General features: G+C 63.1%; 3 protein-coding genes across 3 annotated transcripts in view; all 3 read right to left on the bottom strand.

Annotated features, from left to right (window-relative positions):
• Window positions 1–21: 21 nt before the first annotated feature.
• Window positions 22–10,846, bottom strand: MTA2 (metastasis associated 1 family member 2). Its single transcript, XM_069882381.1, has 18 exons — window positions 10,709–10,846; window positions 9,700–9,767; window positions 9,492–9,585; window positions 8,928–9,045; window positions 8,760–8,823; window positions 8,541–8,658; window positions 8,335–8,437; window positions 7,526–7,625; window positions 6,015–6,203; window positions 5,843–5,917; window positions 5,208–5,266; window positions 5,002–5,099; window positions 3,812–3,951; window positions 3,492–3,720; window positions 2,374–2,463; window positions 2,124–2,275; window positions 819–964; window positions 22–431 (listed from the first exon to the last, which is right to left on the bottom strand). The coding sequence occupies exons 1-18, from the start codon at window positions 10,734–10,736 to the stop codon at window positions 269–271; spliced, it is 2,034 nt and encodes a 677-aa protein (XP_069738482.1). The 5' UTR covers window positions 10,737–10,846; the 3' UTR covers window positions 22–268.
• A 421-nt stretch (window positions 10,847–11,267) lies between these two features.
• On the bottom strand, window positions 11,268–23,205 carry EML3 (EMAP like 3). Its single transcript, XM_069882383.1, is given in 21 exon segments — window positions 11,268–11,499; window positions 11,751–11,881; window positions 11,980–12,078; window positions 12,162–12,249; window positions 12,334–12,431; window positions 13,269–13,357; window positions 13,623–13,690; window positions 15,254–15,417; window positions 16,918–17,038; window positions 18,092–18,166; window positions 18,168–18,244; window positions 19,288–19,347; window positions 19,350–19,377; window positions 19,379–19,426; window positions 19,545–19,559; window positions 19,562–19,679; window positions 19,792–19,889; window positions 20,514–20,624; window positions 21,281–21,350; window positions 21,462–21,611; window positions 23,062–23,205. Coding segments are annotated over 21 exon segments (1,953 nt in total). The 5' UTR covers window positions 23,169–23,205; the 3' UTR covers window positions 11,268–11,361.
• Window positions 23,197–26,258, bottom strand: part of LOC138734610 (proline-rich proteoglycan 2-like) — a 3,609-nt gene continuing 547 nt past the window's right edge. Inside the window, 5 exon segments of the mRNA XM_069882359.1 lie at window positions 23,197–23,309; window positions 23,884–23,912; window positions 24,715–24,822; window positions 25,351–25,559; window positions 25,562–25,606. Coding sequence (XP_069738460.1) covers window positions 23,278–23,309; window positions 23,884–23,912; window positions 24,715–24,822; window positions 25,351–25,559; window positions 25,562–25,606 — 423 coding nt within the window. The 3' untranslated portion in view covers window positions 23,197–23,277.

The raw sequence follows: 26,258 nt of genomic DNA on the forward strand, positions 1-26,258 counted from the left end.
TTAAGTCCAAATGAAGAAAATTCATCACTTGTTTTATTTTTTCTCGCTACAGAACCGGGACAGCCCGAGATACAAAACCAGGGGGCGCTGCTCCACGTACAAAAGGGGGTTTTTCTTTTTGGGGGGGGTAAGGGGAAGGAAAAGGAGGGGGGGGGGTCACCGGTCCCAGGACCCCCCCCTCCCCACGCTTGGTGTTTTCTTACTATAGAAATAAAAAAAATACAAAAGGGGGTGGGGGTGGGTGGGCTGGGGAGGGTGATTGGGGGGTTCAGTCCTCCAGGACGATGGGCTCGGAGGTGCTGGCGGGGTGGGGGGGCGCGGGGGGGGCCCCCCCGGGGCGCAGGGGGATCCCCGCTTTCAGCTTGAGGGGGAGGTGGGGGCGGCGGGCGGCGCGACGGAGCTCCAGGTGGGTCAGAGCCTTCCGGAGGGCCCTGCGGGAAGTTTTGGGGGGAGGGGGGCATGAGCTACGGCTGCCCCACAACCTCCCCCCCACACCCCATGGCATCCAGAGCCCCCCCCAAACACCCAAGGCTCTAAAATCCAGCCCCCCAACCCCCTCATTCTGCAAGATCCAGCCCCCCAACCCTCCCTTGCTGCATGATCCAGCCCCCCAATTCTGCAAAATCCAGCCCCTCAGCTCCTTCCCCCAGCCCCCTAAACCTCCTTTCTGCAAGATCCAGCCCCCCAGCCCCCTCATCCTGCAAAATCCAGCCCCCAACTCCCTCTCCCAGCCCCCCAGCCCCCCCATTCTGTAAAATCCAGCCCCCCAGCCCCCTCCCCAGCCCCCCAGCCCCCCCCCAGTGTAACCCCCCCCCCACCTGGTGTCCTTGGTGGCCACGAAGACCACGGGGTTGGGCGCGTCCGCCGGGTTGAGGCGCTGCCGCTTGGTGCCGGGAGGGGGCGCCGCGCGCAGCCCCGCCGCCAGGGGGCGCCCGTTGGCCGAGAACGGCAGCCCCGCCCCCACCTGCGGGGGACACCGGTCACAGCCCCCCCGGGGACACCGGGAGACCCCCCTAGAGACCCCCAGAGACTCCCGGGAACCCCCTAGAGACCTCCAGGAAGCCCTAGAGAGCCCTAGGAAGCCCCTGGAGACCCCCAGGACTCCCTAGAGACCTCCAGGAAGCCCCTGGAGACCCCCAGGAAGCCCTAGAGACCCCCGGGAACCCCCTAGAGACCCCCGGGAACCCCCTAGAGACCCCCGGGAACCCCCTAGAGAGCCCTAGGAAGCCCCTGGAGACCCCCAGGACTCCCTAGAGACCTCCAGGAACCCCCTAGAGACCCCCAGGAACCCTCAAGACCCCCCCCGGAAACCCCTAGAGACCCCAAGAGACTCCCAGGAACCCCTAGAGACCCCCAGGACCCCTCCAGAGACCCCCGGGAAGCCCTAGAGACCCCCAGAAACCTCGAGAGACCCCCGGGAAGCCCTAGAGACCCCCAAGAAACCTCGAGAGACCCCAAGGGACCCCCGGGAACCCCCTGCAGACCCCCAGGAAGCCTTTAGGGTGTTCTAGGACCCATCAAAGACCCCCAGGAAGCCTTTACGGACCTCTAGGACCCCCAGGAACCCTCTAGAGACCCCCAGGAACCCTTTAAGGACCTCTAGGACCCCCAGGGACCCCCTAGAGACCCCTTTTGGGTCTTCTAGGATCCCTCCAGGACCCCCAGAAACCCCCTAGAACCCCCCAGGACCCCTTTAGGGTCTTCTATGACCCCCAAGACCCTTTAAGGGTCTTCTAGGACCCCCAGGGACCCACCTAGAGGCAACTGGGACCCATTAAGGGTCTTATAGGACCCTTCTAGGACCCCCAGGACCTCCCTAGAGCCCCCCTGGGACCCCTTTAGTGACTTCTAGGAGCCTTCTAGGTCCTCCAGAACCCATCTAGAGACCCCCAGGACCCCTTAAGGGTCTTCCAGAATCCCTCTAGGACCCCCAGGAAGCCTCTAGAGACGCCTGGGACCCCTTTAGGGTCTTCTAGGACCCATCTAGAGGCCCCCAGGAAGCCTCTAGAGCCCCCTGGGACCCCTTAAGGGTCTTCTAGGACCCCTCTAGGACCCCCGGGATCCTTCTAGAGGCAACCGGGTAGCCCCCAACCCCTCCCTCGTAGCCCCCCAGGCCCCCTTACCCGCACCCGGGGGGGCCGGTGGCCGTCACCGCCCCCATCGTAGCCCCGCTTGCCCACCAGCCCCGCCAGGCCCCGGCTCTGGCTCAGCTGGTTCCGGTTGATGGGGGTCTTGGTGCCTCGCGGCGTCTTCGGCTTCAGGGGGGCCTGGGCCGCTGAGGGGACGGGGAGGGGGGAAGGAGGCATCAGGGGGGGCCCCAAAGCCACGGGACCCCCCCACTTTGAGCCCCCAGGGCCCCCCCAGTCCCCTCACCGAGCTCCTTGACGATGGCGGCGAGCGGCAGGCGAGTGAGAGGGTGGATCTTGAGAGGAGCCTTGGCCGCCTTCGGGAGACGGATGGAGCCTGCACGAGGGAGGAGGAGGAGGAGGAGGAGGAAGAACAGAGACAGGGAGGAGGAGGAATAAAGGAGACAGGGAGGAGAAAGAGGGAGAAGAGGAGGAGGAAGAGGAGGAAGGGAGAGGAGGAAGAAAGGAGACAGGGAAGAGGAGGAAGAAAGGAGACAAGGAGAAAGAGGAAGAAGAGGAGGAGGAAGAAGAGAGACAAGGAGGAGAAGGAAGAAGAGGAAGAAAGGAGACAAGGAGGAGAAAGAGGAAGAAGAGGAGGAGGAAGAAGAGAGACAAGGAGGAGGAAGAGGAGGAAAAGACAGGGAGGAGGAGGAAGAGGAGGAAGGGAGAGGAGGCGGAGGAGGAAGGAGGGAGAGAGGGAGGAGAAAGAAGAAGAACAGAGACAGGGAGAAGGAAAAGAAAGAAGAGGAAGAGGAAGAAGAGAGACAAGGAGGAGGAGGAAGAGGATAAAAGACAGGGAGGAGGAGGAAGAGGAGGAAGGGAGAGGAGAACGAGGAGGAAGAAGGGACAGAGGGAGGAGAAAGAACAGAGACAGGGAAGAGGAAAAGAAAGAAGAGGAGGAGGAAGGAAGAAGACAGGGAGGAGGAAGAAAAGACAGGGAAGAGGAGGAGGAGGAAGAAGAAAGAAGACAGAGAAGGAGGAAGAAGCAGAAGGGAAATGAGGAGGAGGAGGAAAAAGAGAGACAAGGAGAAGGAGAAAGAGGAGGACGGAGGGAGACAAGGAGGAGGAAGAGGAGGAAGACGAGGAGAAAGAGGAGGAAGACGAGGAGGAGAAAGAGGAAGACGAGGAGGAGAAAGAGGAAGACGAGGAGGAGAAAGAGGAGGAAGACGAGGAGGAGAAAGAGGAGGACGGAGGGAGACGAGGAGAAAGAGGAGAACGGAGGGAGACGAGGAGGAGAAAGAGGAGGACGGAGGGAGACGAGGAGGAGGAAGAGGACGGAGGGAGACGGGGAGGAAGCGGCGAGGTGACGAGGGGTGTTTTGCGGCCCGGTGCCCCCCCCGCCCCCGCGGCGCGGCCCCCACGTACACTCGGCCTTGATGGCGTTGGCGTTGATGGGGGCGTAGGGGCGGCGGGCGGCGCGCCGCGGCTGCAGGACGTCCCGGCACAGGCGCCGCGCCAGCCGCGTCAGCCGCGTGGTTTGCAGCAGGAACGTCTGCCGGTTCTTGGCCAGCAGCTTGGCCCGGCTGGCGCTCGTCGTGTAGGGCGAGAGGCTCTGGGCCTCGGGGCGCGAGAGGTGGCCCCGAGAGTGCGGCTCCTGGTGGAAAAAACAAAAAAAGAAGAGGTAGGATCGACGGGGGCGGAAAAAAGGGGGCGCGGAGAACACCCCCCGCCGCCCCGGGGCTCACCGAGGCGCTGCGAGCCGCTCCCTCCAGCTGGGTCGGGGTCTTGAGCCCCCCGTATTTCTTCCAGTAGATCCAGCAGGAGGCGCAGAGGCGGCACTGCATGTTGGGGGGGCCCCAGGCGTACCACTGCGCAGACTGCGTGGCTGCGGGGGCAAGAGAACCCCAGCGTGGGCAAGGAAAGCCCCAAAAGGGGCAACCAGAACCCCAACGTGGGCAAGAGAACCCCAACGTGGGCAAGGAGAACCCCAAAGAGGCAAGGAAAGCCCCAAAACTGACAAGGAGAACCCCAAAGAGGCAAGGAGAACCCTCAAAATGGGCAAGGAGAACCCTCAAAGCGGGCAAGGAGAGCCTGAAGGGGCACCAGATCCCAAAACAGGCATGGAGGCCTCAAAAGTGGGCATCGAGACCCCCAAAATGGGCTTGGAGGCCTCAAACGTGGGCATCGAGGCCCCCAAAATGGGCTTGGAGGCCTCAAACGTGGGCATTGAGGCCCCCAAAATGGGCTTGGAGGCCTCAAACGTGGGCATCGAGGCCCCCAAAATGGGCTTGGAGGCCTCAAACGTGGGCATCGAGGCCCCCAAAATGGGCTTGGAGGCCTCAAACGTGGGCATCGAGGCCCCCAAAATGGGCTTGGAGGCCTCAAACGTGGGCATCGAGGCCCCCAAAATGGGCTTGGAGGCCTCAAACGTGGGCATCGAGGCCCCCAAAATGGGCTTGGAGGCCTCAAACGTGGGCATCGAGGCCCCCAAAATGGGCTTGGAGGCCTCAAACGTGGGCATCGAGGCCCCCAAAATGGGCTTGGAGGCCTCAAACGTGGGCATTGAGGCCCCCAAAATGGGCTTGGAGGCCTCAAACGTGGGCATTGAGGCCCCCAAAATGGGCTTGGAGGCTGCAAAAGTGGGCATCGAGACCCCCAAAATGGGCTTGGAGGCCTCAAAAGTGGGCATTGAGACCCCCAAAATGGGCTTGGAGGCCTCAAAAGTGGGCATCAAGGCCCTAAAAGTGGGCATTGACACCTTTGGTGGGCATGGGGAACCCTAAAAGCGGGCTAAGAGACCCCCAAAGTGGGCAACGAGACCCCTCAAAGTGGGAGCAAAGAGCCTGAAGGGGCACGAGACCCCCCGAAAGGGGCACGGAGGCCCTAAACGCGACCCCCAAATCCCTCCCACCCCCCCGTTTCCGCCCCCACTGACTGTGGCAGCTCTCGCACGTCAGCCCCTTCTGGAATCCGGCCCCGTTCATGCCGGGTTTGGAGCCCACGGAGATGATCTGGTTGGGGTTCGGCTTCGTGCTGCAGAAAAGGGGGTTCAGGAGGAGCCGGGGGGGCTCGTCTCCCCCCTTCCCCAACACCAGGAGGGGGTTCAGTTCCCTCCCCCACCTTGACCCACCCCCAACTCACTAGGTGGGGATGTAGACTTGTTTCAGCTTGCTGTCCGCCTCCGCCGCCTTCAGCCGCTTCTGCGAGCAAAGACGAGGTCGGGGGGGCCCCCCCCAAACCCCTGAAGCCCCCCCCAAGTCCTACAGGCCCCCCGAAACCCCAGCAGCCCCTCCAAACCCCTACAGGCCCCGCCAAACTCCACGGCCTCCCTCTAAACCGCAGTAAAGACAAGGTCGGGATGGGCCCCCCCAACCCCCTGAATCCCCCCCAACCCCCTAAATCCCCCCCAACCCCCTACAGGGCCCCCCCAAACCTCTACAGGGCCCCCCCAAACCCCTACAGGGCCCCCCCAAACCTCTACAGGTCCCCCCAAATTCCAGAGCCTCCCTCTAAAGCCCAGCAAAGACAAGGTTGGGATGGGCCCCTACAGCCCCCCCAAAACCCCTACAGCCCCCCAAACCCCTACAGGGCCCCCCAAACCCCTACAGGGCCCCCCAGACTCCAGGGCCTCCCTCTTAACTCCAGCAAAGACAGGGTTGGGATGGGACCTCCCCTAAACCCCAGCAAAGATGGGGTTCGTATCGCGCCCCCCCCAACCCCAGGAGCTCCCCCAAACCCCAGGAGCCCCCCAAAAACCCCAGGAGCGCCCCCCAAACCTGCTGGATGTAGCGATCGGTTGTTTTCCACATGTAGTAGAACTGCACGATGCTGGCCAGGGACTTCCAGGGAAGCTGTGGAGCAGCAGAAGCGACTCCTCACCTCGAGGAGGGTCCTTTTTCTTCCCCCCCACCCCAAAAAAAACCCCTTTCCCCCCCGTTGCCGACTCACAAAGTCCTGCCGGATGTCGTTGAAGTCCTTGCCGTACTTCTCCAGCGCCTCCTCGAAGAGCATGGCCTCGGAGGCCGACCACTCCTCCATCTCGTCGCGGCACAGCACGGGCCCCCCCTGCGGCACCAGCGTGGCCATGGCCTTGGCCAGGTCGTAGCCGTTGCGCTGCAGCGTGTCCATGGCGTGGAACTGCCGGGGGGGTCAGAAACCACGGAAGGAAAGGTCGGAAGGGGCCTCGAGGATCACCCCGGCCAACCTTTCTAGGTGACGGCCCAGCACCCAGCTAGAGGAACCCGCCGCACCCCTAAGGAACCATCTCGACTCCTCTCATGGGGACAAATCTTCTTGGAATTCAATCCCAGGAGCAACTTCTACCCATGAACACCCCTCATCTCTTCTCCATGACTCCTCAAAAGGGTTTCTCCATGCTCTTGGCGGACACCAAGATGAGCACAACTGACTGGGTCGTGGTAATAAGGTCTCTCCAGAACCTTCTCCTCTCCAGGTTGAACATCTCCAACTCCCTCAGCCTGAATGTCTCCAACTCTTCCCAGGTTGAAGGTCTCCAACCCTCTCAGGTTGAACGTCTCCAACCCTCTCAGCCTGAACGTCTCCAACTCTCCCAGGTTGAACGTCTCCAACCCTCTCAGGTTGAACGTCTCCAACTCTTCCCAGGTTGAACATCTCCAACCCTCTCAGCCTGAACGTCTCCAACCCTCTCAGCCTGAACGTCTCCAACTCTCCCAGGTTGAACGTCTCCAACCCTCTCAGGTTGAACGTCTCCAACCCTCTCAGGCTGAACGTCTCCAACCCTCTCAGGCTGAACGTCTCCAACTCCCTCAGCCTGTCCTCGTACCCGAGGTTCTCCAGCCCTCGGATCATCTCCGTGGCCTCCTCCAGACTCATTCCAACAGTCCCGTCTCCTTCTCAAGTTGGAGATTCCAGAACTGGACACGGGGCTCCAAGTTCATCACCCTTCCTGGTAGCTCGTCCCTCCGAAGCATCAAGCTCCTCACTCAACTTGGTGTTCAAACTTCATCAGGGTGGTCTCGACCCCAAAATTCAGGTCCCTTAGAACCACGGTTTGGCTTGGAAGGACCTCAAAGTCCATCCAGTCCCACCCCCTGCTGGATCAGGGGCTCCAAGCCCCATCCAACCCGGCCTTGAACCCTCCAGGGATGGAGCAACCACCACCGCTCTGGAAAACCCTTCCTCGAGACGCTCTTCATCCCAACATCTAAGTGACTTATGAAGACATCAAGCCCAGTATGGACCCCTGGCAGACCCCAGTTTGTGCCTGGCGACCAGTTTGAAAGGGAATCACCTTCTCCGGTCCCACCTCACCCCCTTCGTGGCCCCGTCTAGCCTGTAGACCATCAACTTCTCGAGAAGGCTGCAAGGAACCATCTCGGAAGGCTCGGAGAAGGCCAAGCGGAGCAGGTTCTCCGCTCGCCCGGCTCCAGGGGGTGAGAGAGCGGCCTGGGGGTGTCCGCGGCCCCCCCGTTTCGTACCAGCGTGATGTCCCGCGAGGCGGCGGCCGCGCTCATGTGGAGGCTGGGCTGCCGGATGGAGCTGCTGCAATCCAGGGCGCGAGCGAAGGTGCCGACGGCGCTGGGGGGGCAGAGAAACGGGGTGAGGGGGGGCTGGAAGGGGTTGGGGGGACCCTGGGAGGTGGTCCTGCAGGGATCTGGGGGAACCTCTGGGATCTGGGGGGTTCTTGGGGTTTGGGGAAGGGGCTGGGGGGGGTTTGGAGGGGCTGGAGAGGGTTTGGGGGAAGGCCTGGGGGGGTTGGGGGGGTCCTCTGGGGTTTGGGGGCGTCCTCTGGGGTTGAGGGGGGGGGTGGGTGGCTGGAATTCAGAGGGACCTCTGGGATTTGGGGGGTTCTTGGGGTTTGGAGGGGCTGGGGGGGTTTGGAGGAAGGCCTGGGGGGGTTGGGGGTGTCCTCTGGGGTTTGGGGGGGGTCCTCTGGGGTTTGGGGGGGGTGGGTGGCTGGAATTCAGATTTGGGGGGTTCCTAAGGTTTGGAGGGGAGCCCTGGGATTTGAGGAGGGGGCTGCTGTGGGTTGGAGGAGCTGGGGGGGGGGGTGGGGGTGTCTCTGGGGCTTGGCGGGGGGGCTCCGGGGGTGTCTCTGGGGTTTCGGGGGGGCTGTGGTGGTTTTGGGGGTTCCGTGGCTGGGGGGGCTGCTGGAATTGAGGAGGAGCCCTGGGTTTTGGGAAGCTGAGGGGATACGGGGGGGGCTACGGGGGGTTTGGGGGGTCCCCTAGGATTTGGAGGAGAGGCCTTTGTGACCCCCCCCCAGCCCATCGCAGCCCCCCCTCACCGAGCCACCACCAGGAACTGGTCGATCTGCCGATCCGTCAGGGGATTGTCGGGATCCCAAACCTTCATCTCCATCTTCTGCTGGTTCCGATTATCCGATTCGCCTGGGGAGGGGAGGAGGAGCCGTTCGGGGGGGTCAGAACAAGCCCTGTCGTCCCCCCCCCCCCCCATTTCACAGCGTTGACAACCCCCCCTCCCCGAGAAAACCTTCCGCCAGCCGATCCGGGATCTCCGCTTGGTACTTGCAGCCAACTCGGATCTCGCCCTGGTCGGCCAGGAGGGTTTTCTGCACAGGGTCGAACACCAGCGAGTAGAAAAAACAGTCCTGGAAGAAACGGGGGGGGTCAGAAAAATGATGGGGGGGGGCTCAATTGAGCAGGGGGGGCCCCCAAACCAGCCCTGGCTTGGGGGGGGCTCAGGGCTCACCTCCTTTTCCAGGTACTGGCCCAGGATGTCGGTCTCGTTCAGGAGCGTCACGCTGCACTTCCCCCTGCCGGGCAGGGAATTTTGGGGTGGGGAGGGGTTAAAATAAAGTGCCCCCTCTCCAAATTCTTGAAGCGCCCCCCCCCCTAAAAAATAAAAAACCCCACGCACCGTATGTGGGTGGCAGGGAGCGACTCGAACTGCCGCGAGAGGAAAAGCTCGCGGTGCTTCAGCTGGTGCCGCTGCTGCTCCGTCATCGACGGCTGCTTCGATTCCTCCTCGAACTCACCTGGATGTGGGGGGGGAAAAGAGTGGGGGTGGGGGGATCAGGAGCCCCCCCAGCACTGAGTGGGAACAGGGACCCCCCCACTGTGGGGCAGGGAAGGGAGAACCGCCCCCCCCAAGGGAAAAAGGGGGGTCAGGATCCTTTGTTCTCCCTGCAGCCCCTCAAGGGAGGAGCAGGGGGGCAGCTCAGCCCCATTCGGGGGGGTCCTATGTGGGGCCCCCCCTTGCTAGGGGGCTCCGGGAGTCCCGGTGGGGCGGGGAGGGGGCTCTGTGGGGCAGAGTGTTTGCTGCAGGGCAGGGATTGAGCCCCTAGAGAGCCACCTACGGGGCACGGGGAGGGGCTGGGGGGTCGCTATGGGGCAGAGGCCATCCTGCTGCCCTCCCTCGGCCCCGGGGGGGGCTGTGGGGCACCCCCCAACCCTTTCTAACCCCCCCAGCCCCCCAACTCACGCGCATTGCTGTCGGCCAGGCTGTTGAGGCTGCTGGAAATGTCTCGTCGCCGGAACAGACAAACCACCTTGGCCTCCACGTTCCCGTTCGCCGTCTGGGGTTGGGGGGGGGCGGGATTAGAAAATGAGGGGGGGGGCAGGAATTTGGGGGAGAATCCCCTGGGAATGGGGGTTTTGCCCCCCAATTCCCTCAGGAAACAGCCCCGCACCTTGTTGAGCTCCTCGATGCGGCGGACGAGGTAGGGGTTGCTGGAGGAGTTCTCGAAGTAGACATAGTCTGAGGGGAAAAGGGGGGGGGCACGGAGCCCCCTCTTTTTTAGAGGACCCCCCCTTCTTTTTTTAACAAGGGGGGGCATTTTCATCTGAAATAAATGAAGGGGGGGCTTTTACGTGCAGACAGAGCCCCCCCCCGTATCCCTCCTGGACATGGGGACCCCCTTTATCGCTTGCCAAAAGGCAGCGACCCCCCCTCTAATTCACAGCCCCCCCTAATATGGGATCCCCTCTCACACACTGGGGGGGCCACACGACATCCCTGCCCCCCCCAATCCCCTCACAGACCCCCGCAAATCGCTCATGGACCCCCCCAATCCCCACAGAGCCAGCCCCTTCTTGTGGAACCCCTTATAGGACCCCCCATCCCTCATGACCCCCCCCCAAAATCCCCTTGTGCCCCCCTCCTCATCCCCTTCGGGGTCCTCAATCCCCACCCCTCCCACCTCACAGTCCCCTCCCCTTCTTGTGGGACCCCCCGATTCCTCAAAGACCCCCCCCAATCCCCTCACGATCCCTCCAGCCCCTCAGAGCCCCCTAATCTCTCACGACCTCCCCAAAGCCCCTCAGAGCCCCCCTAAACCCCTCGCAGATCCCCAATCCCCTCACACACCCCCCAATCCCTTCACAGATCCCCAATCCCCTCACGACCCCCCCAATTCCCTCAGAGCCCCCCGATCCCCTCACGACACCCTCAAACCCCTCACGACACCCCCAATGGCCCTCAGAGCCCCCCAATCCCCTCAGAGCCCCCCAGTCCCCTCACGATCCCCTCACAGCATCTCCAATCCCCTCACGATCCCCCCCAATCCCCTCACGGCTCCCTTAAGCCCCCCCCAATCCCCTCAGGGCTCCCTTAAACCCCCCCAATCCCCTCGGGGCTCCCTCAAGCCCCCCCCAATCCCCTCGGGGCTCCCTTAAGCCCCTCCCCCGCCCCTCGCTCACCCCCCACGCGGTACATATTGGCCGCCATGGCCTCTCGCTCGGCCTCGCTACCCCCGGGCCCGGCCCCGGTTCATCGCCGCCCGCTCCCGCCGCCTCCGCACCGGCCCCGCTCGGCTCCTTCCGGTCCCCGTTCGGCTCCTTCCGCTCCCCGCTCGGCTCTTTCCGGAAGCGCTCGGGACCCGTCGGTCCTCGCTCGGCTCCTTCCGGCCTCGCTCGGCTTCTTCCGGAAGCGCTCGGGACCCGTCGGTCCTCGCTCGGCTCCTTCCGGCCCCGCTCGGCTCTTTCCGGAAGCGCTCGGGACCCGTCGGTCTCCGCTCGTCTCCTTCCGGCCCCGCTCGGCTCTTTCCGCCCTCGCTCGGCTCTTTCCGGACCCCTTCGGGTCTTTCCGGAAGCGCTCGGCGCGGGTTCGGGTGTTTCCGGACGCGGGTTCGGGTGTTTCCGGAAACGCTCGGCAATCTCCGGAGTAAGAAGCAGGCGGAGCCCCTGAACCCCCCAGGCTTTATTGACGCCTCTCACAGTGCAGCTATAAATGGGGGGGGCAGAGGGGGAGCCCCCCCCTTCTTTGGTCCCGAGGAAGAGGAAAGAGGAAAGAGGAAAGAGGGAAGAGGAAGAGGAAGAGGAAGAGGAAGAGGAAGAGGAAGAGGAAGAGGGGCTCAGCGCGGGTCCCCCAGGACGCGCCACTGGAAGACGCTGGTGTCCTTGCCGCCCAGCGAGACGAGGTGGCCGTCGTCGTGCGTGAAGCGGACGTTGGTGACGTGGCTGCCGTGGCCCCCGTAGACGTGGCTCGGGGCCTGTGGGGAGGGGACACGGGGGCGCACGCGTGGGCAGGGGTCACACGGATGAACACGCGTGGTCCTGTGTCGCGTGGCTGGGGGCTCCTACGCGTGTTCATCCCCCGTCTCATCTCAAGCCTCTCATCTCAACTATCTCATCCCATAATCCCATCCCACCCCATCCCACCCCATAATCCCATAATCCCATAATCCCATAATCCCATAATCCCATAATCCCATAATCCCATCCCATAATCCCATAATCCCACCTTGGGCCGGGCGCAGGGGTACTGGAAGAGATGAACTTTGCAGAAATCGTCGGCCACGGCCACCAGCCGCTCGTGGTGCGACCGGCACAGGGAGTTGATGTCGGTGCCGTCGGAGCCATCGGGCCAGACGCCTGCAGGGGACACGAGGCGGGGTTGGGGGTCAAGGGGACATGGGGGGGGGGGTCAAGGGGACCCCCAGGACCCCTCGATCCTCCCCATCCCCGCTCACCGTAGACGTGGAAGCCCAGCACGCAGGTGTAGGACGCCCATTCCCGATCCCGGCTCTCAAAGCGGTTACGGAGCAGTTTGCAGCCCCCGGCGACGTCCCCTAATGGGGGAATAGGGACAATGTGACCCCCCCCCCCCAATTTCTAGGGGGGGTCCCAGCAGGGTGGCCCCCCCCAAACTCACAGTAGAGGATCTCGTAGTCGCCCGAGTTGGACATGATGAAGCGTCCGTCCTTGGACCAGTCCAGGTGGGTGATGAAGCTGGAGTGGCCCTGGGGGGGGGGACACGGAGAGGGGAGGGGGTTGGGGACGCTGGGGACATCGGGGACCACCAGGACCCCCCCCCAAAATCTCACCGCACAGCGTCCGAAGCGGCTGTACTTGCGTCCCCCCTCGGAGACGCTGTAGATGTAGATGAAGTTGTCGTGGGAGCCGATGGCCAGGAAGGAGCCGTCTGCGGGGACGAGGACGGGGTCGGGGACAGGGATTAGGGACAAGGATGGAGTTGGGGACAGGGATTGGGGACAAGGATGGAGTCAGGGACAGGGATTAGGACGTGGGGACAAGGACTGGGGACAAAGATTAGCTCGGGGACAGGGATTAGGGACAAGGATGGAGTTGGGGACAGGGATTGGGGACAAGGATGGAGTCGGGGACAGGGATTAGGACATGGGGACAAGGATTGGGGACAAAGATTAGCTCGGGGACAGGGATTAGGGACAAGGATGGAGTCGGGGACAGGGATTGAGGACAAGGATGGAGTTGGAGACAGGGATTAGGACGTGGGGACAAGGATTGGAGACAAAGATTAGCTCGGGGACAGGGATTGGGGACAAGGATGGAGTCGGGGACAGGGATTAGGACGTGGGGACAAGGATTGGGGACAAAGATTAGCTTGGGGACAGGTATTGGGGACAAGGATGGAGTTGGGGACAGGGATTAGGACGTGGGGACAGAGATTGGGGATGAGGGTTAGGACATGGGGACAAGGATGGGGTTGGGGACAAGGATAGAGTTGGGGACAGGGATTAGGACTTGGGGATGGGGATTGGGGACAAGGACTAGGAGATGGGGACAAGGATCATCTTGGGGACAGGGATGGAGGACACGGATTAGAACATGGGGACAGGGATTGGGACGAGGATTAGGACTTGGGGACAGGGATTATCTTGGGGCCAGAGACGAGGCCAGGGATTAGGACACGGGGACAAGGACTGGGAGACGGGGACAAGGACGGGGACAGGGATGGAGCTGGGGCCAGGGCTGGGGGACACGGGGACGAGGGTCTCACCCGGCGAGAAGCGAACCACCGAGAGCTGCTCGTTGCCATCGGAGCCCCCGGCCAGCGGCTGCTGCGTCACCGCGTCCAGCACCAGCCAACTGGGGACACGGGGACATTGGGGGGGGGCAGGAATGGGGGGGACACGGGGGGTACAGGGGATGGGGACGTTGGGGACATGGGGGTACATTGGGGGGGACATTGGGGCCACGGGGGGTACAGGGGATGGGGATGTTGGGGGACATGGGGGGGGTCACAGGGATGGGGGGACGATGATGGGGGTTACAGGGACAGTGGGGGGACCCAGGGACATGGCTGGGGGGGGGGGCCACCCCTGTGTGTGTGTCCCCCCCCCAGGTCACTCACCGCCCCGTCAGCAGCCCCACGGCCACCACTTGCCCCCCAGGGTGGAAATCGGCACAGAGCCCCGTGTCCTGGGGGAGAACGGGGGGGGTCAGGGCAGGGGGACCCCCAGAATGTCCCCCAGCACCCCCTGTCCCCCCATAACCCCCCTATCCCCCCACCCCTGCTCTCTCCAGCCCCCCTGTACCCCCATAACCCCCCTGTCCCCCCACCCCCGCTCTCTCCAGCCCCCCCTGCACCCCCATAACCCCCCTGTCCCCCCACCCCTGCTCTCTCCAGCCCCCCTTGTCCCCCCATAACCCCCCTATCCCCCCACCCCTGCTCTCCTCAGCCCCCCTGTCCCCCCATAACCCCCCTATCCCCCCACCCCTGCTCTCTCCAGCCCCCCTGTACCCCCATAACCCCCCTGTCCCCCCACCCCTGCTCTCTCCAGCCCCCCTGTACCCCCATAACCCCCCTGTCCCCCCACCCCAGGTCTCTCCAGCCCCCCTGTACCCCCATAACCCCGCTATCCCCCCACCCCAGGTCTCTCCAGCCCCCCCTGTACCCCCATAACCCCCCTGTACCCCCATAACCATCCTATAACCCCCCTGTCCCCCCACCCCAGGTCTCTCCAGCCCCCCCGTCCCCCCATAACCCCCCTGTACCCCCATAACCATCCTATAACCCCCCTGTCCCCCCACCCCTGCTCTCTCCAGCCCCCCCTTTACCCCCATAACCCCCCTGTACCCCATAACCATCCTATAACCCCCCTGTCCCCCCACCCCTGCTCTCTCCAGCCCCCCCCCGTACCCCCATAACCCCCCTGTCCCCCCATAACCATCCTATAACCCCCCTATCCCCCCACCCCAGGTCTCTCCAGCCCCCCTGTCCCCCCATAACCCCCCTGTACCCCCATAACCCCCCTGTACCCCCATAACCATCCTATAACCCCCCTGTCCCCCCACCCCTGCTCTCTCCAGCCCCCCCTGTCCCCCCATAACCCCCCTGTCCCCCCATAACCATCCTATAACCCCCCTATCCCCCCACCCCAGGTCTCTCCAGCCCCCCTTTACCCCCATAACCCCCCTGTCCCCCCACCCCAGGTCTCTCCAGCCCCCCCTTTACCCCCATAACCCCCCTGTCCCCCCATAACCATCCTATAACCCCCCTGTCCCCCCACCCCAGGTCTCTCCAGCCCCCCCGTACCCCCATAACCCCCCTGTCCCCCCATAACCATCCTATAACCCCCCTGTCCCCCCCCCCCAGGTCTCTCCAGCCCCCCCTGTCCCCCCATAACCCCCCTGTACCCCCACCCCTGCTCTCTCCAGCCCCCCCTGTCCCCCCATAACCCCCCTGTCCCCCCATAACCATCCTATAACCCCCCTGTCCCCCCACCCCAGGTCTCTCCAGCCCCCCTTGTCCCCCCATAACCCCCCTATCCCCCCACCCCAGGTCTCTCCAGCCCCCCTGTCCCCCCATAACCCCCCTGTCCCCCCATAACCATCCTATAACCCCCCTGTCCCCCCACCCCTGCTCTCCCCAGCCCCCCCTGTCCCCCCATAACCCCCCTGTCCCCCCATAACCATCCTATAACCCCCCTATCCCCCCACCCCAGGCCTCTCCAGCCCCCCCGTCCCCCCTAGCCCCCCGACCTCGAGCGCGAGGCTCCAGGCCAGCGCGTGCTCGGCTCCATCCCACAGGCAGAGCTGCCGGTCGTGGCCGCAGGTGAGGAACACGCAGGAGCTGGGGTGGGTGGCCAAGCCCCACACCTCGTCCGTGTGACCCTGGACGGGACGGAGAACAGGGACGGGGGGTCCTGGGGAATCCCCCGCACGGATTCGGGGCGCAGGAGATGGATGTGGGGCACGGATTTGGGGTGGGAGGATGGATTTGGGATGGAGGAGATGGATGTGGGATGGAGGAGATGGATGTGGGGCTTGGGTTTGGCATGGATGTGGGAAGGAGAAGATGGATTTGGGATGGAGGAGATGGATGTGGGGCACGGATTTGGGATGGGAGGATGGAATTTGGATGTGAGGCATGGATTTGGGATGGAGAAGATGGATTTGGGATGAGGGAGATGGATTTGGGATGGAGGAGATGGATGTGGGATGGAGGAGATGGATGTGGGCACGGATTTGGGTGGGAGGATGGATTTGGGATGGAGGAGATGCATGTGGGGAACAGATTCAGGATGGGAGGATGGATTTGGGATGAGGGACATGGATTCGGGATGGAGGAGATGGATTTGGGGTGAGGGACATGGATTCAGGATGGAAGAGATGGATTTGGGATGGAAAAGATGGATGTGGGGCACAGATTCAGGATGGGGAGGATGGATTTGGGATGGAGGAGATGGATTTGGGGTGAGGGAGATGGATTTGGGATGGAGGAGATGCATGTGGGGAACAGATTCAGGATGGATTTGGGATGGAGGAGATGGATTTGGAATGAGGGACATGGATTTGGGATGGAGGAGATGGATTTGGAATGAGGGACATGGATTTGGGATGGAGGAGATGGATTTGGGATGAGGGACATGGATTTGGGATGGAGGAGATGGATTTGAGGTGAGGGACATGGATTCGGGATGGAAGAGATGGATTTGGGATGGAAAAGATGGTATGCGGGGCACAGATTCAGGATGGGAGGATGGATTTGGGATGAGAGGAGATGGATTTGGGATGGAAGGATGGATGTGGGGCTGGGGTGTGGGATGGATGTGGGAAGGAGGAGATGGATGTGGGGCACGGATTCAGGATGGGAGGATGGATTTGGGATGGGAGGATGGATTTGGGATGGAGGAGACGGATGTGGGATGGAGGAGGTGGATGTGGGGCACGGATTCGGGATGGAAGGATGGATTTGGGATGGAGGAGATGGATTTGGGGTGGAGGAGATGGATGTGGGGCGCGGATTTGGGATGGAAGGATGGATTTGGGTTGGAGGAGATGGATTCGGGGTGGAGGAGACGGATGTGGGGCACGGATTCAGGATGGAAGGATGGATTTGGGATGGAGGAGATGGATTTGGGGTGGAGGAGGTGGATGTGGGGCACGGTATTCGGATGGGAAGGACGGGTTTGGGATGGAGGAGATGGATTCGGGGTGGAGGAGATGGATTCGGGGCACAGATTCGGGATGGAAGGACGGGTTTGGGATGGAGGAGATGGATTTGGGGTGGAGGAGGTGGATGTGGGGCACGGATTCGGGATGGAAGGATGGATTTGGGATGGAGGAGATGGATTCGGGGTGGAGGAGACGGATTCGGGGCGCGGATTCGGGACGGAGGAGGTGGGTTGGGGCTCGACCTGCACGATGGGGGGTGAAGCCCCCGTCCAGCGTCCCCCTCAGCAGCGCGTTGCGCGTCGTCCCCACCAGCAGCTCCTCCCCGGGGCCCTCGGCGATCGTCCGCACCGCCCCGAAGCGCTCGGGGAGCTGGGGGGGGCACCCCAAAAACCCCCCCGCCCCCCGGCATCGTCACCCCGACGCCCCCCGTTCCCCTTCAGTAGGGACGCTTGGTCTCCACGGGGCTTTTCCAGCCTGGGGGGGCTGGGATTCGAGGGTTCTGCGCCTAAAGAGCTCGGGGGCACCCCGAAAAATCCCATCACGGGCACCCCGAATCCTCCACAGGATCATCAACCCCTGCCTGGAGCGCTCAAGGGGGGGATTTGGGGGGAAAGGGGAGGTTTGGGGGTACGAGGGGTGGGTTTGGGGGTACGAGGGGATGGTTTTAGGGTAGCCGAGGTGGATTTTGGGGTACAAGGGGAGCTTTTGAGGTACAAGGGGTGGGTTTGGGGCACAAGGGGGTGGTTTTGGGGTGTCTAAGGTGGATTTTGGCATGTCTGAGGTGGATTTGGAGGCACAAAGGGTGGTTTTGGGGTGTCTAAGGTGGATTTTGGGGTGCAAAGGGTGGTTTTGGGGTGGCTGAGGTGGATTTAGGGGTAGCTGAGGTGGATTTTGGGGGGTCTAAGTTGGATTTTGGGGTGCGAAGGGTGGTTTTGGGGAGGCTGAGGTGGATTTTGGGGTGGCTGAGGTGGATTTTGGGGTAGCTGAGGTGGATTTTGGGGTGGCTGAGATGGATTCCAGGGTGTCTGAGGTGGATTTTGGGGTGTCTGAGATGGATTTTGTGGTGTCTGAGGTGGATTTCGCAGTGTCTGAGGTGCATTTTGGTGTGCAAAGGATGGTTTTGGGGTGTCTGAGGTGGATTTTGGGGTGTCTGAGGTGGATTTCGGGGTGTCTGAGGTGGATTTTGGTGTGCGAAGGGTGGGTTTAGGGGGGCTGGGGTGGATCTGGGGGCCCAAGGGGTGGATTTTGGGGTGTCTGAGGTGGATTTCGGGGTGTCTGAGGTGGATTTTGGTGTGCGAAGGGTGGGTTTAGGGGGCTGGGGTGGATCTGGGGGCCCAAGGGGTGGTTTTGGGGGGTCTGAGGTGGGTTTGGGGGTATCTAAGGTGGATCTTGGGGTGCGCGGGGCGGTTTGGGGGGTCCCACCTCGGCCTCCCGCAGCAGCTCGAGCTCGGGGCTCCAGCTCAGGACGCGCCGATCCTTGCCGCCCCCGCTCAGCACCGACCCCGTCGCGGCGGCGGCAGAGGGCGAAGACGCTGCCCTCGTGCGCCCGCGTCTGCTGCCCGATCTGGTACGTCTCTGCGCGGGGGGGGTCAGACCCACGGCTGCCCCATGGATCCCATCCCATAATCCCATCCCATCCCATCCACCCCATCCCATCCCCTCCCATCCCATCCCATCCATCCCTCCCATCCATCCCATCCCATCCATCCCATCCATCCCATCCCATCCCATCCCATCCCATCCCTCCCATCCCCTCCCCATCCCATCCATCCCATCCCATCCCATCCCATCCCATCCATCCCATCCCATCCCTCCCCATCCCATCCATCCCATCCTATCCCATCCCTCCCATCCCATCCATCCCATCCCATCCCATCCCATCCCATCCCCTCCCATCCATCCCATCCCATCCCATCCCATCCCATCCCATCCCTCCCATCCCATCCCATCCCATCCCATCCCACCCCATCCCACCCCATCCCATCCCACCCCCATCCCATCCATCCCATCCCATCCCATCCCACCCCGTCCCATCCCATCCATCCCATCCCATCCCACCCCATCCCATCCCATCCCATCCATCCCATCCCATCCCATCCCACCCCATCCCACCCCATCCCATCCCACCCCATCCCATCCATCCCATCCCATCCCATCCCACCCCGTCCCATCCATCCATCCCATCCCATCCCACCCATCCCATCCCCAATCCCATCCATCCATCCCATCCCATCCCATCCCATCCCATCCCATCCCATCCCATCCCATCCCATCCCATCCATCCCATCCCATCCAATCCCATCCCATCCCATCCCATCCATCCCATCCATCCCATCCATCCCATCCCATCCCATCCCACCCCATCCCATCCCCTCCCATCCCATCCCATCCCATCCATCCCATCCCATCCCATCCCATCCCATCCCATCCCATCCCATCCCACCCCATCCCATCCCATCCCATCCCATCCATCCCATCCCATCCCATCCCATCCCATCCCATCCATCCCATCCCATCCCATCCCATCCCATCCCATCCCATCCATCCCATCCCATCCCATCCCATCCCATCCCATCCCATCCCATCCCATCCCATCCCATCCCCTAATCCCATCCCACCTTTCCCCCCCTTGCTGGCCGCTCTCCCCTCTCCTCCGGTCCGGCTCCAGGTGAGGATATTCCCCTCGAATCTCCGGTCAGGACGTCTCCGGCCCGCGTTGAAGATGAAGCATTGGATGAACTTGGGCTTCTTATATTTCTAGGGGGGGGGGGGTCGCACCCAGACGGCTCCATCAGCTGCACCCCAAAATCTGCACCCCCAGAGCCCTAAATGGGGCTCCTCTGGGGAGGGGGAAGGGTTTGGGGTCCCCCCTCACCCCAAAGATCCCCCTGTTTTCTTGGTGAGGGCGGCTCCGCTCCAGGTCCAGAAGTAGACGTGGGATTTGCCGCTGGTGATGATGCTGCTGCTGTCGTGGGGGTTGAACTCCACCGACAGCACCGACTCGTTCGTGCTCTTCCAAAAAAAAATACAGGGAAGGGGGGGGGGGTTGGGAAAAAAACCAAACCAGTGCATCCCGAGCTCTGGAATTCCCTCGGGAATCCGGAGAAGGGAGCTTGGCTCACCTTGACCTCCGCCTGCTTGGTGCCGGCGGGGCGCAATCCCACACGGACATCATGTGCTCGTTGGAGTCGTCCACCACGCAGAGGAAGGCGCCCTGGTCCTGGGGGGCACGGATTGGGGGGTGGATTTGGGGATGGGGGGATGGATTCGGGATGGAGGAGATGGATGTGGGGTGGAGGAGATGGATGTGGGACATGGATTTGGGATGGGGGGGATGGATTCGGGATGGAGGAGATGGATTCAGGATGGAGGAGATGGATTTGGATGGGGGGCACTGATTTGGGATGGAGGAGATGGGTGTGGGATGGAGGAGATGGATGTGGGGTGGAGGAGATGGATTTGTGATGGAGGAGATGGATGTGGGATAGAGGAGATGGATGTGGGACACAGATTTGGGATGGATAGATGGATTTGGGACGGAGAGATGGTTGTGGGATGAAGGAGGTGGATTTGAGATGGAGGAGATTGATGAGGGGCATGGATTTGGGATGGAGTAGAAGGATTTGGGATGGAGTAGAAGGATTTGGGATGGAGGAGATGGATTTGGGATGGAGGAGATGGATTTGGGATGGACTTGGGATTGGGATGCAGATGCAGAACGGGGGGGAAGGATGCGAGCTGGGGGTCTGGAGGGATCTGGATGGGGGTCTGGAGGGATCAGGATGGGGGTTTGGAGGGATCTGGATGGGGGTCTGGAGGGCTCGGGATGGGATTCGGGACTCACGGCGCTGGAGAAGGCGAGGGAGCCGACCCCCCTCTCGAAGCTGCCGAGCCCGATCTGCTGCAGCGTCTGCAGCGTCGCCGAGTCCCAGATGTGGACGATCGGCTGCAGCGGCTGCGGGGACAGCGCGGGGACAGCACCTCGCCGTGTCCCACCCCGTCCTCGCCTTCTCCCATCCCACCCCATCCCACCCCATCCCATCCCATCCCATCTCACCCCATCCCCATCTTGTCCCATTCCACCCTTGCCTCTGTCTCCATCCCATTCCAGTCCTGATCTCAATCCCATCCCATATTCATCTAATCCCATTTCTATCTCCATCTCATTTCCAACTCCATCTCCATCCCATCTTCATCCTGATCCCATTCCCATCTCATCTCATCCCATCTTCATCCTAATTCCATTCCCATCTCATCTCATCTCCATCTCATCCCATCTTCATCCCAATCCCATTCCCATCTCTTTTCCAACTGCAACTCCATCTCCATCCCAATCTTCATCCTAATCCTATTCCCATCTCATCTCCATCTCCATCATCTCCATCCCCATCCCATCTTCATCCCACCCCCATTCCCATCCCATCTTCTTCCCAATCCCATCTCCATCCCTTTCCCATCTCATCTCCAACTCCACCCCATCCCAATCCCATTCCCATCTCTTTTCCAACTCCATCTCATCTTCATCCTAATCCCATTCCCATCTCATCTCCATCATCTCCATCTCCATCCATCTTCATCCCATCCCATCTTCTTCCCAATCCCACCCCTCACCTTCCCATCCTTGTCGACGCCGGCCGCCTGCCCCGTGGCGACGCGGAGCCGGTCGGGATGCACGGCCAGGCTGGGGGAGGAGGAACCCGAGGATGATGAGGATGATGAGGATGATGAGGACACGGAGTTGAGGAGAGGCGGGACGGCTCCCGACCCCCCCCTCCCCAATCCCGGGTCCCACCATCGGACGCAGTCGCTGTGCCGCAGGTAGTGGCGCTGCCGGCGAGCCGGGACGTGCAGGAGGACGACGACGCAGGCGATGAAGTAAACGAGCTCGCCCGACGCCAGGACGTGCAGGTTGGAGCGACTGTCCCGGCCCCGGTAACCGTAGCTGGGGGGGAGTCAAGGGGGGAACCGGAACGGGGAGGGGGGGGACGGAGAGGGGACAGCGGGAGTGGGGTGGGGTGGGGTGGGGTGGGGTGGGATGGGGATGGGATGGGATGGGATGGGATGGGATGGGATGGATGGGATGGATGGGATGGGAGGGATGGGGATGGGATGGGATGGGATGGGATGGACAGGATGGGATGGGATGGATGGGATGGATGGGATGGGATGGATGGGATGGGATGGGATGGGATGGGATGGGAGGGAGGGGATGGGATGGGATGGGATGGGATGGATGGATGGGATGGGATGGGATGGGATGGGATGGGGTGGGATGGGATGGGATGGGATGGGATGGGATGGGATGGGATGGGATGGGACGGGACGGGACGGGATGGGATGGATGGGATGGGATGGGATGGATGGGATGGGATGGGATGGGATGGGATGGGATGGATGGGATGGGATGGGATGGGATGGGATGGGATGGGACGGGATGGGGATGGGATGGGATGGATGGGATGGGATGGGATGGGATGGGATGGGATGGGACGGGATGGGATGGGATGGATGGGATGGGATGGATGGGATGGATGGGATGGGATGGGATGGGATGGGATGGATGGGATGGATGGGACGGGATGGATGGGATGGGATGGGATGGGATGGGATGGGACGGGATGGGACGGGATGGGACGGGATGGGATGGGATGGATGGGATGGATGGGATGGGATGGGATGGATGGGACGGGATGGGACGGGATGGGATGGGATGGGATAGGATGGATGGGACGGGATGGGATGGATGGGATGGGATGGGATAGGATGGATGGGACGGGATGGGATGGATGGGATGGGATGGGATGGATGGGATGGGATGGGGTGGATGGGATGGGATGGATGGGATGGGATGGGATGGGATGGGATGGGATGGGGATGGGATGGATGGATGGGATGGGAGGGATGGATGGATGGGAGGGATGGGATGGGATGGGATGGGATGGGATCGGGATGGGATGGGATAGGATGGATGGGACGGGATGGGATGGATGGGATGGGATGGGATAGGATGGATGGGACGGGATGGGATGGATGGGATGGGATGGGATGGGATGGGATGGGATGGGATGGATGGGATGGATGGGATGGGATGGGATGGGATGGGATGGGATGGGATGGGATGGGGTGGATGGGATGGGATGGATGGGATGGGATGGATGGGATGGGATGGATGGGATGGATGGGATGGGATGGGATGGGAGGGATGGGATGGGATGGATGGGATGGGATGGGATGGGATGGGATGGGATGGGATGGGATGGATGGATGGGATGGGATGGGGTGGGTGGGAGGGATGGGATGGGATGGGATGGGATGGGATGGATGGGACGGGATGGGATGGGGTGGGATGCAGCTGGGCCGGAGCTGGGCCCCTCGCCCGCCGTGCAGGATACACCCAGTCGAGCTGGAGGCGCTCGGGGGGCAGGTCCGCGCGGAGCCCCCCGCTGGGGCCCAGCCCCGACGGGACGTACATGGTGATGGGGCGACCCCGCAGGAACATCTTCACCGACACCCCCCTCTGTGGGGCAGGGATTGGGGGGGGGGGGGGGGGGGGTCACCCCCACGGCCCCCCCCGCCCCACGGACGGACAGAACGGACGCCCCGCAGCCTCACCCAGGTTGTAGTTCCCCGCGGCGCGACCCTGGGGGGGGAAACCCCAACATGAGCCCCCCTGCACCCCAAAAATGAGCTCCCTGCACCCCATTAGTGAGACCCCGCTGCACCCCAAAATGAGCCCTTTGTACCCCAAAAATGAGCCCCCTGCACCCCCAAAAATGAGCTCCCTGCACCCCAAAATGAGCCCTTTGTACCCCAAAAGGAGCCCCCTGCACCCCAAAATGAGCTCCCTGCACCCCATTAATGAGAGCCCCCTCCACTCCAAAAATGAGCTGCCTGCACCCCAAAATGAGCCCTTTGTACCCCAAAAAGAGCTCCCTGCACCCCAAAAATGAGCTCCCTGCACCCCACTAGTGAGACCCCCCTGCACCCCAAAATGAGCCCTTTGTGTCCCCAAAATGAGCCCTTTGTACCCCAACAATGAGCTCCCTGCACCCCATTAGTGAGACCCCCCCCACGCTCCAAAAATGAGCTCCCTGCACCCCAAAATGAGCCCTTTGTACCCCAAAAAGAGCCCCCTGCACCCCCAAAACGAGCTCCCTGCACCCCATTAATGCCCCCCCTGCACCCCAAAAAAGATCCCCCCCCCCCTTACCCACCTGGGCTCAGGGTCGGCTCCTTTGGGCGGCTGCCAGGGAGAGGGGGTGTAAACGGGGGGGGATTTGGGGGTGCAGGGGGGATTTGGGGGTTGCAGGGGGTCGTGGGGGGGGTGCAGTGAGGATTTGGGGGGGGTTGCAGGGGGTAGGGGGGCACAGGGTGGGTTTGGGGGTGCAGGGTGGGTATTTGGGGGTGCAGGGAGGGGTTGGGTGGGTTGCAGGAGGTGGGGGGGCACAGGGCAGGTTTGGGGGTGCAGGGTGGGTATTTCGGGGTGCAGGGGGTTATTTTGGGGTGCAGGGGGGTTATTTTGGGGTGCAGGGTGTGGGGGGGGGCCCAGGGTGGGTTTGGGGGTGCAAGGTGGGTATTTTGGGGTGCAGGGTGGGTATTTGGGGGTGCAGGGTGTGGGGGGGCCCAGGGTGGATTTGGGGGTGCAAAGTGGGTATTTGGGGGTGCAGGGGGTTATTTTGGGGTGCAGGGGGGTTATTTTGGGGGTGCAGGGTGTGGGGGGGCCCAGGGCGGGTTTGGGGGTGCAGGGTGGGTATTTGGGGGTGCAGGGGGTTATTTTGGGGTGCAGGGGGGTTATTTTGGGGGTGCAGGGTGTGGGGGGGCAGAGGGTGGGTTTGGGGGTGCAGGGTGGGTATTTGGGGGTGCAGGGGGTTATTTTGGGGTGCAGGGGGGTTATTTTGGGGTGCAGGGTGTGGGGGGGCCGAGGGCGGGTTTGGGGGTGCAGGGTGTGGGGGGGCCCAGGGGCGGGTTTGGGGGTGCAGGGGCGGGTATTTGGGGGTGCGGGGCGGGGTGTTTGGGGGGTGCGGGGGGGTTTTGGGGTCCCCCACCTCTCGGGGCTCCCCCCCTGCAGCAGGAGGTTTGCGGACGAAGCCGCTTTCCTGCTGAGGCGCTGGCGGGGGCTGCAGCTGCCCGAGGACGAGCTGTGTCTGCGGAACCTGGGGGGGGGGGGGGGAAAAGTTGGGGGGGGGGGTAGAAGGGGGGGTTGGGGGGGGGCAAAAATTGGGGGGGGGGGGGCCGGGGGGGGGCAAAGGGAATGGGGAGAATTGAGGGGCAAGGGGAGCAGGGGGTGCAGTCAGGGGAGGGAAGGGTTAAACACCCCCCCCCCCAAAAATCTCACCCTGACCCCCCCCCCAGACCCATAGAGACACCCCCAGCCCCCCCCAGATCCCACCCTGACCCCCCCCCGGCCCATAGAGACCCCCCTCAGCCCCCCCAAATCCCACTCTGAACCCCCCCCAGGCCCATAGAGCCCCCCAACTCCCACCGTGACCCCCCTCCCAGCCCCCCCAAAATCCCCCTCTGACCCCCCCAAGCCTCCCAGCCCCCCCCCCAAACCCCACCCTGACCCCCCCCCCCGGCCCATAGAGACCCTCAGACCCCCCCAAACCCCACCCTGACCCCCCCCAGGCCCATAGAGCCCCCCAACTCCCACCGTGACCCCCCCCAGCCCCCCCCATTCTCACAGCTCCTTGTGGGGCGCCCGTGGGGCAGGACTCGGTGCCGGGGGGGGGGGACTCGGGGGGGCTCTTGGGGGGCTCCGGGGACGCCGGGAGGGGGGGGGGGCTGGGGGGCAGGGGGGGGACCCCGGGGGGGGCGGCTCTTGGGGGGTCCCCCCAGCCTCCGGACCCTCGAGGTTTGGGGGCGTCGGGTCTGTCTGGGTCCCCACGCTGATGAATTGGGGGGGGGCCGCGGGGGGGCCGGGGGGGGCCCATTGGGAGACTGGGAGAGGAAAAAAAAGAGGGGGGGGTGTGTCAGTATTCATGAACCCCCCCCCCCCACCCCATAACCCAGGGTTTGGGGGCACCCATGGTGTGGGGGGGGGCACCCTATGACCCCCCCCCACCCCATATCTCAAGTGGGGGGGGCCAGAAATCAGAGACCCCATGAGGGGGGGGGGTGTCACATGAGGAGGGGGTCCCCAGATCCCATGAGGGGGGGGTCCCAGCTCCCCACTGGGGGGGGGGTCACATGAGGAGGGGGTCCCCAGATCCCATGAGGGGGGGGTCCCAGCTCCCACTGGGGGGGGGTCACATGAGGAGGGGGTCCCCAGATCCCATGGGGGGGTCCCAGCTCCCATTGGGGGGGGGGTCACATGAGGAGGGGGTCCCCAGATCCCATGGGGGGGGTCCCAGCTCCCATTGGGGAGGGGTCACATGAGGGGGGGTCCCAGCACCCAATAGGGGGGGGTCCCCAGTACCCAATGTGGGGGGTCTCACTGAGGGGGGGTCCCCCAGTTCTTATGGGGGGGGTTTCAGCTCCCAGAGGGGGGGTCCCAGCATCTATAGGGGGTGTCCCCAGTACCCATGGGGGGGGGCCCCAGCACTCGATGGGGGGGGGGTCTCAGCAGGGGGGGGGTCCCCAGCACCCATGG

Source organism: Phaenicophaeus curvirostris, unplaced genomic scaffold, assembly GCF_032191515.1.
Source record: "Phaenicophaeus curvirostris isolate KB17595 unplaced genomic scaffold, BPBGC_Pcur_1.0 scaffold_122, whole genome shotgun sequence".
NCBI lineage: Eukaryota > Metazoa > Chordata > Aves > Cuculiformes > Cuculidae > Phaenicophaeus > Phaenicophaeus curvirostris.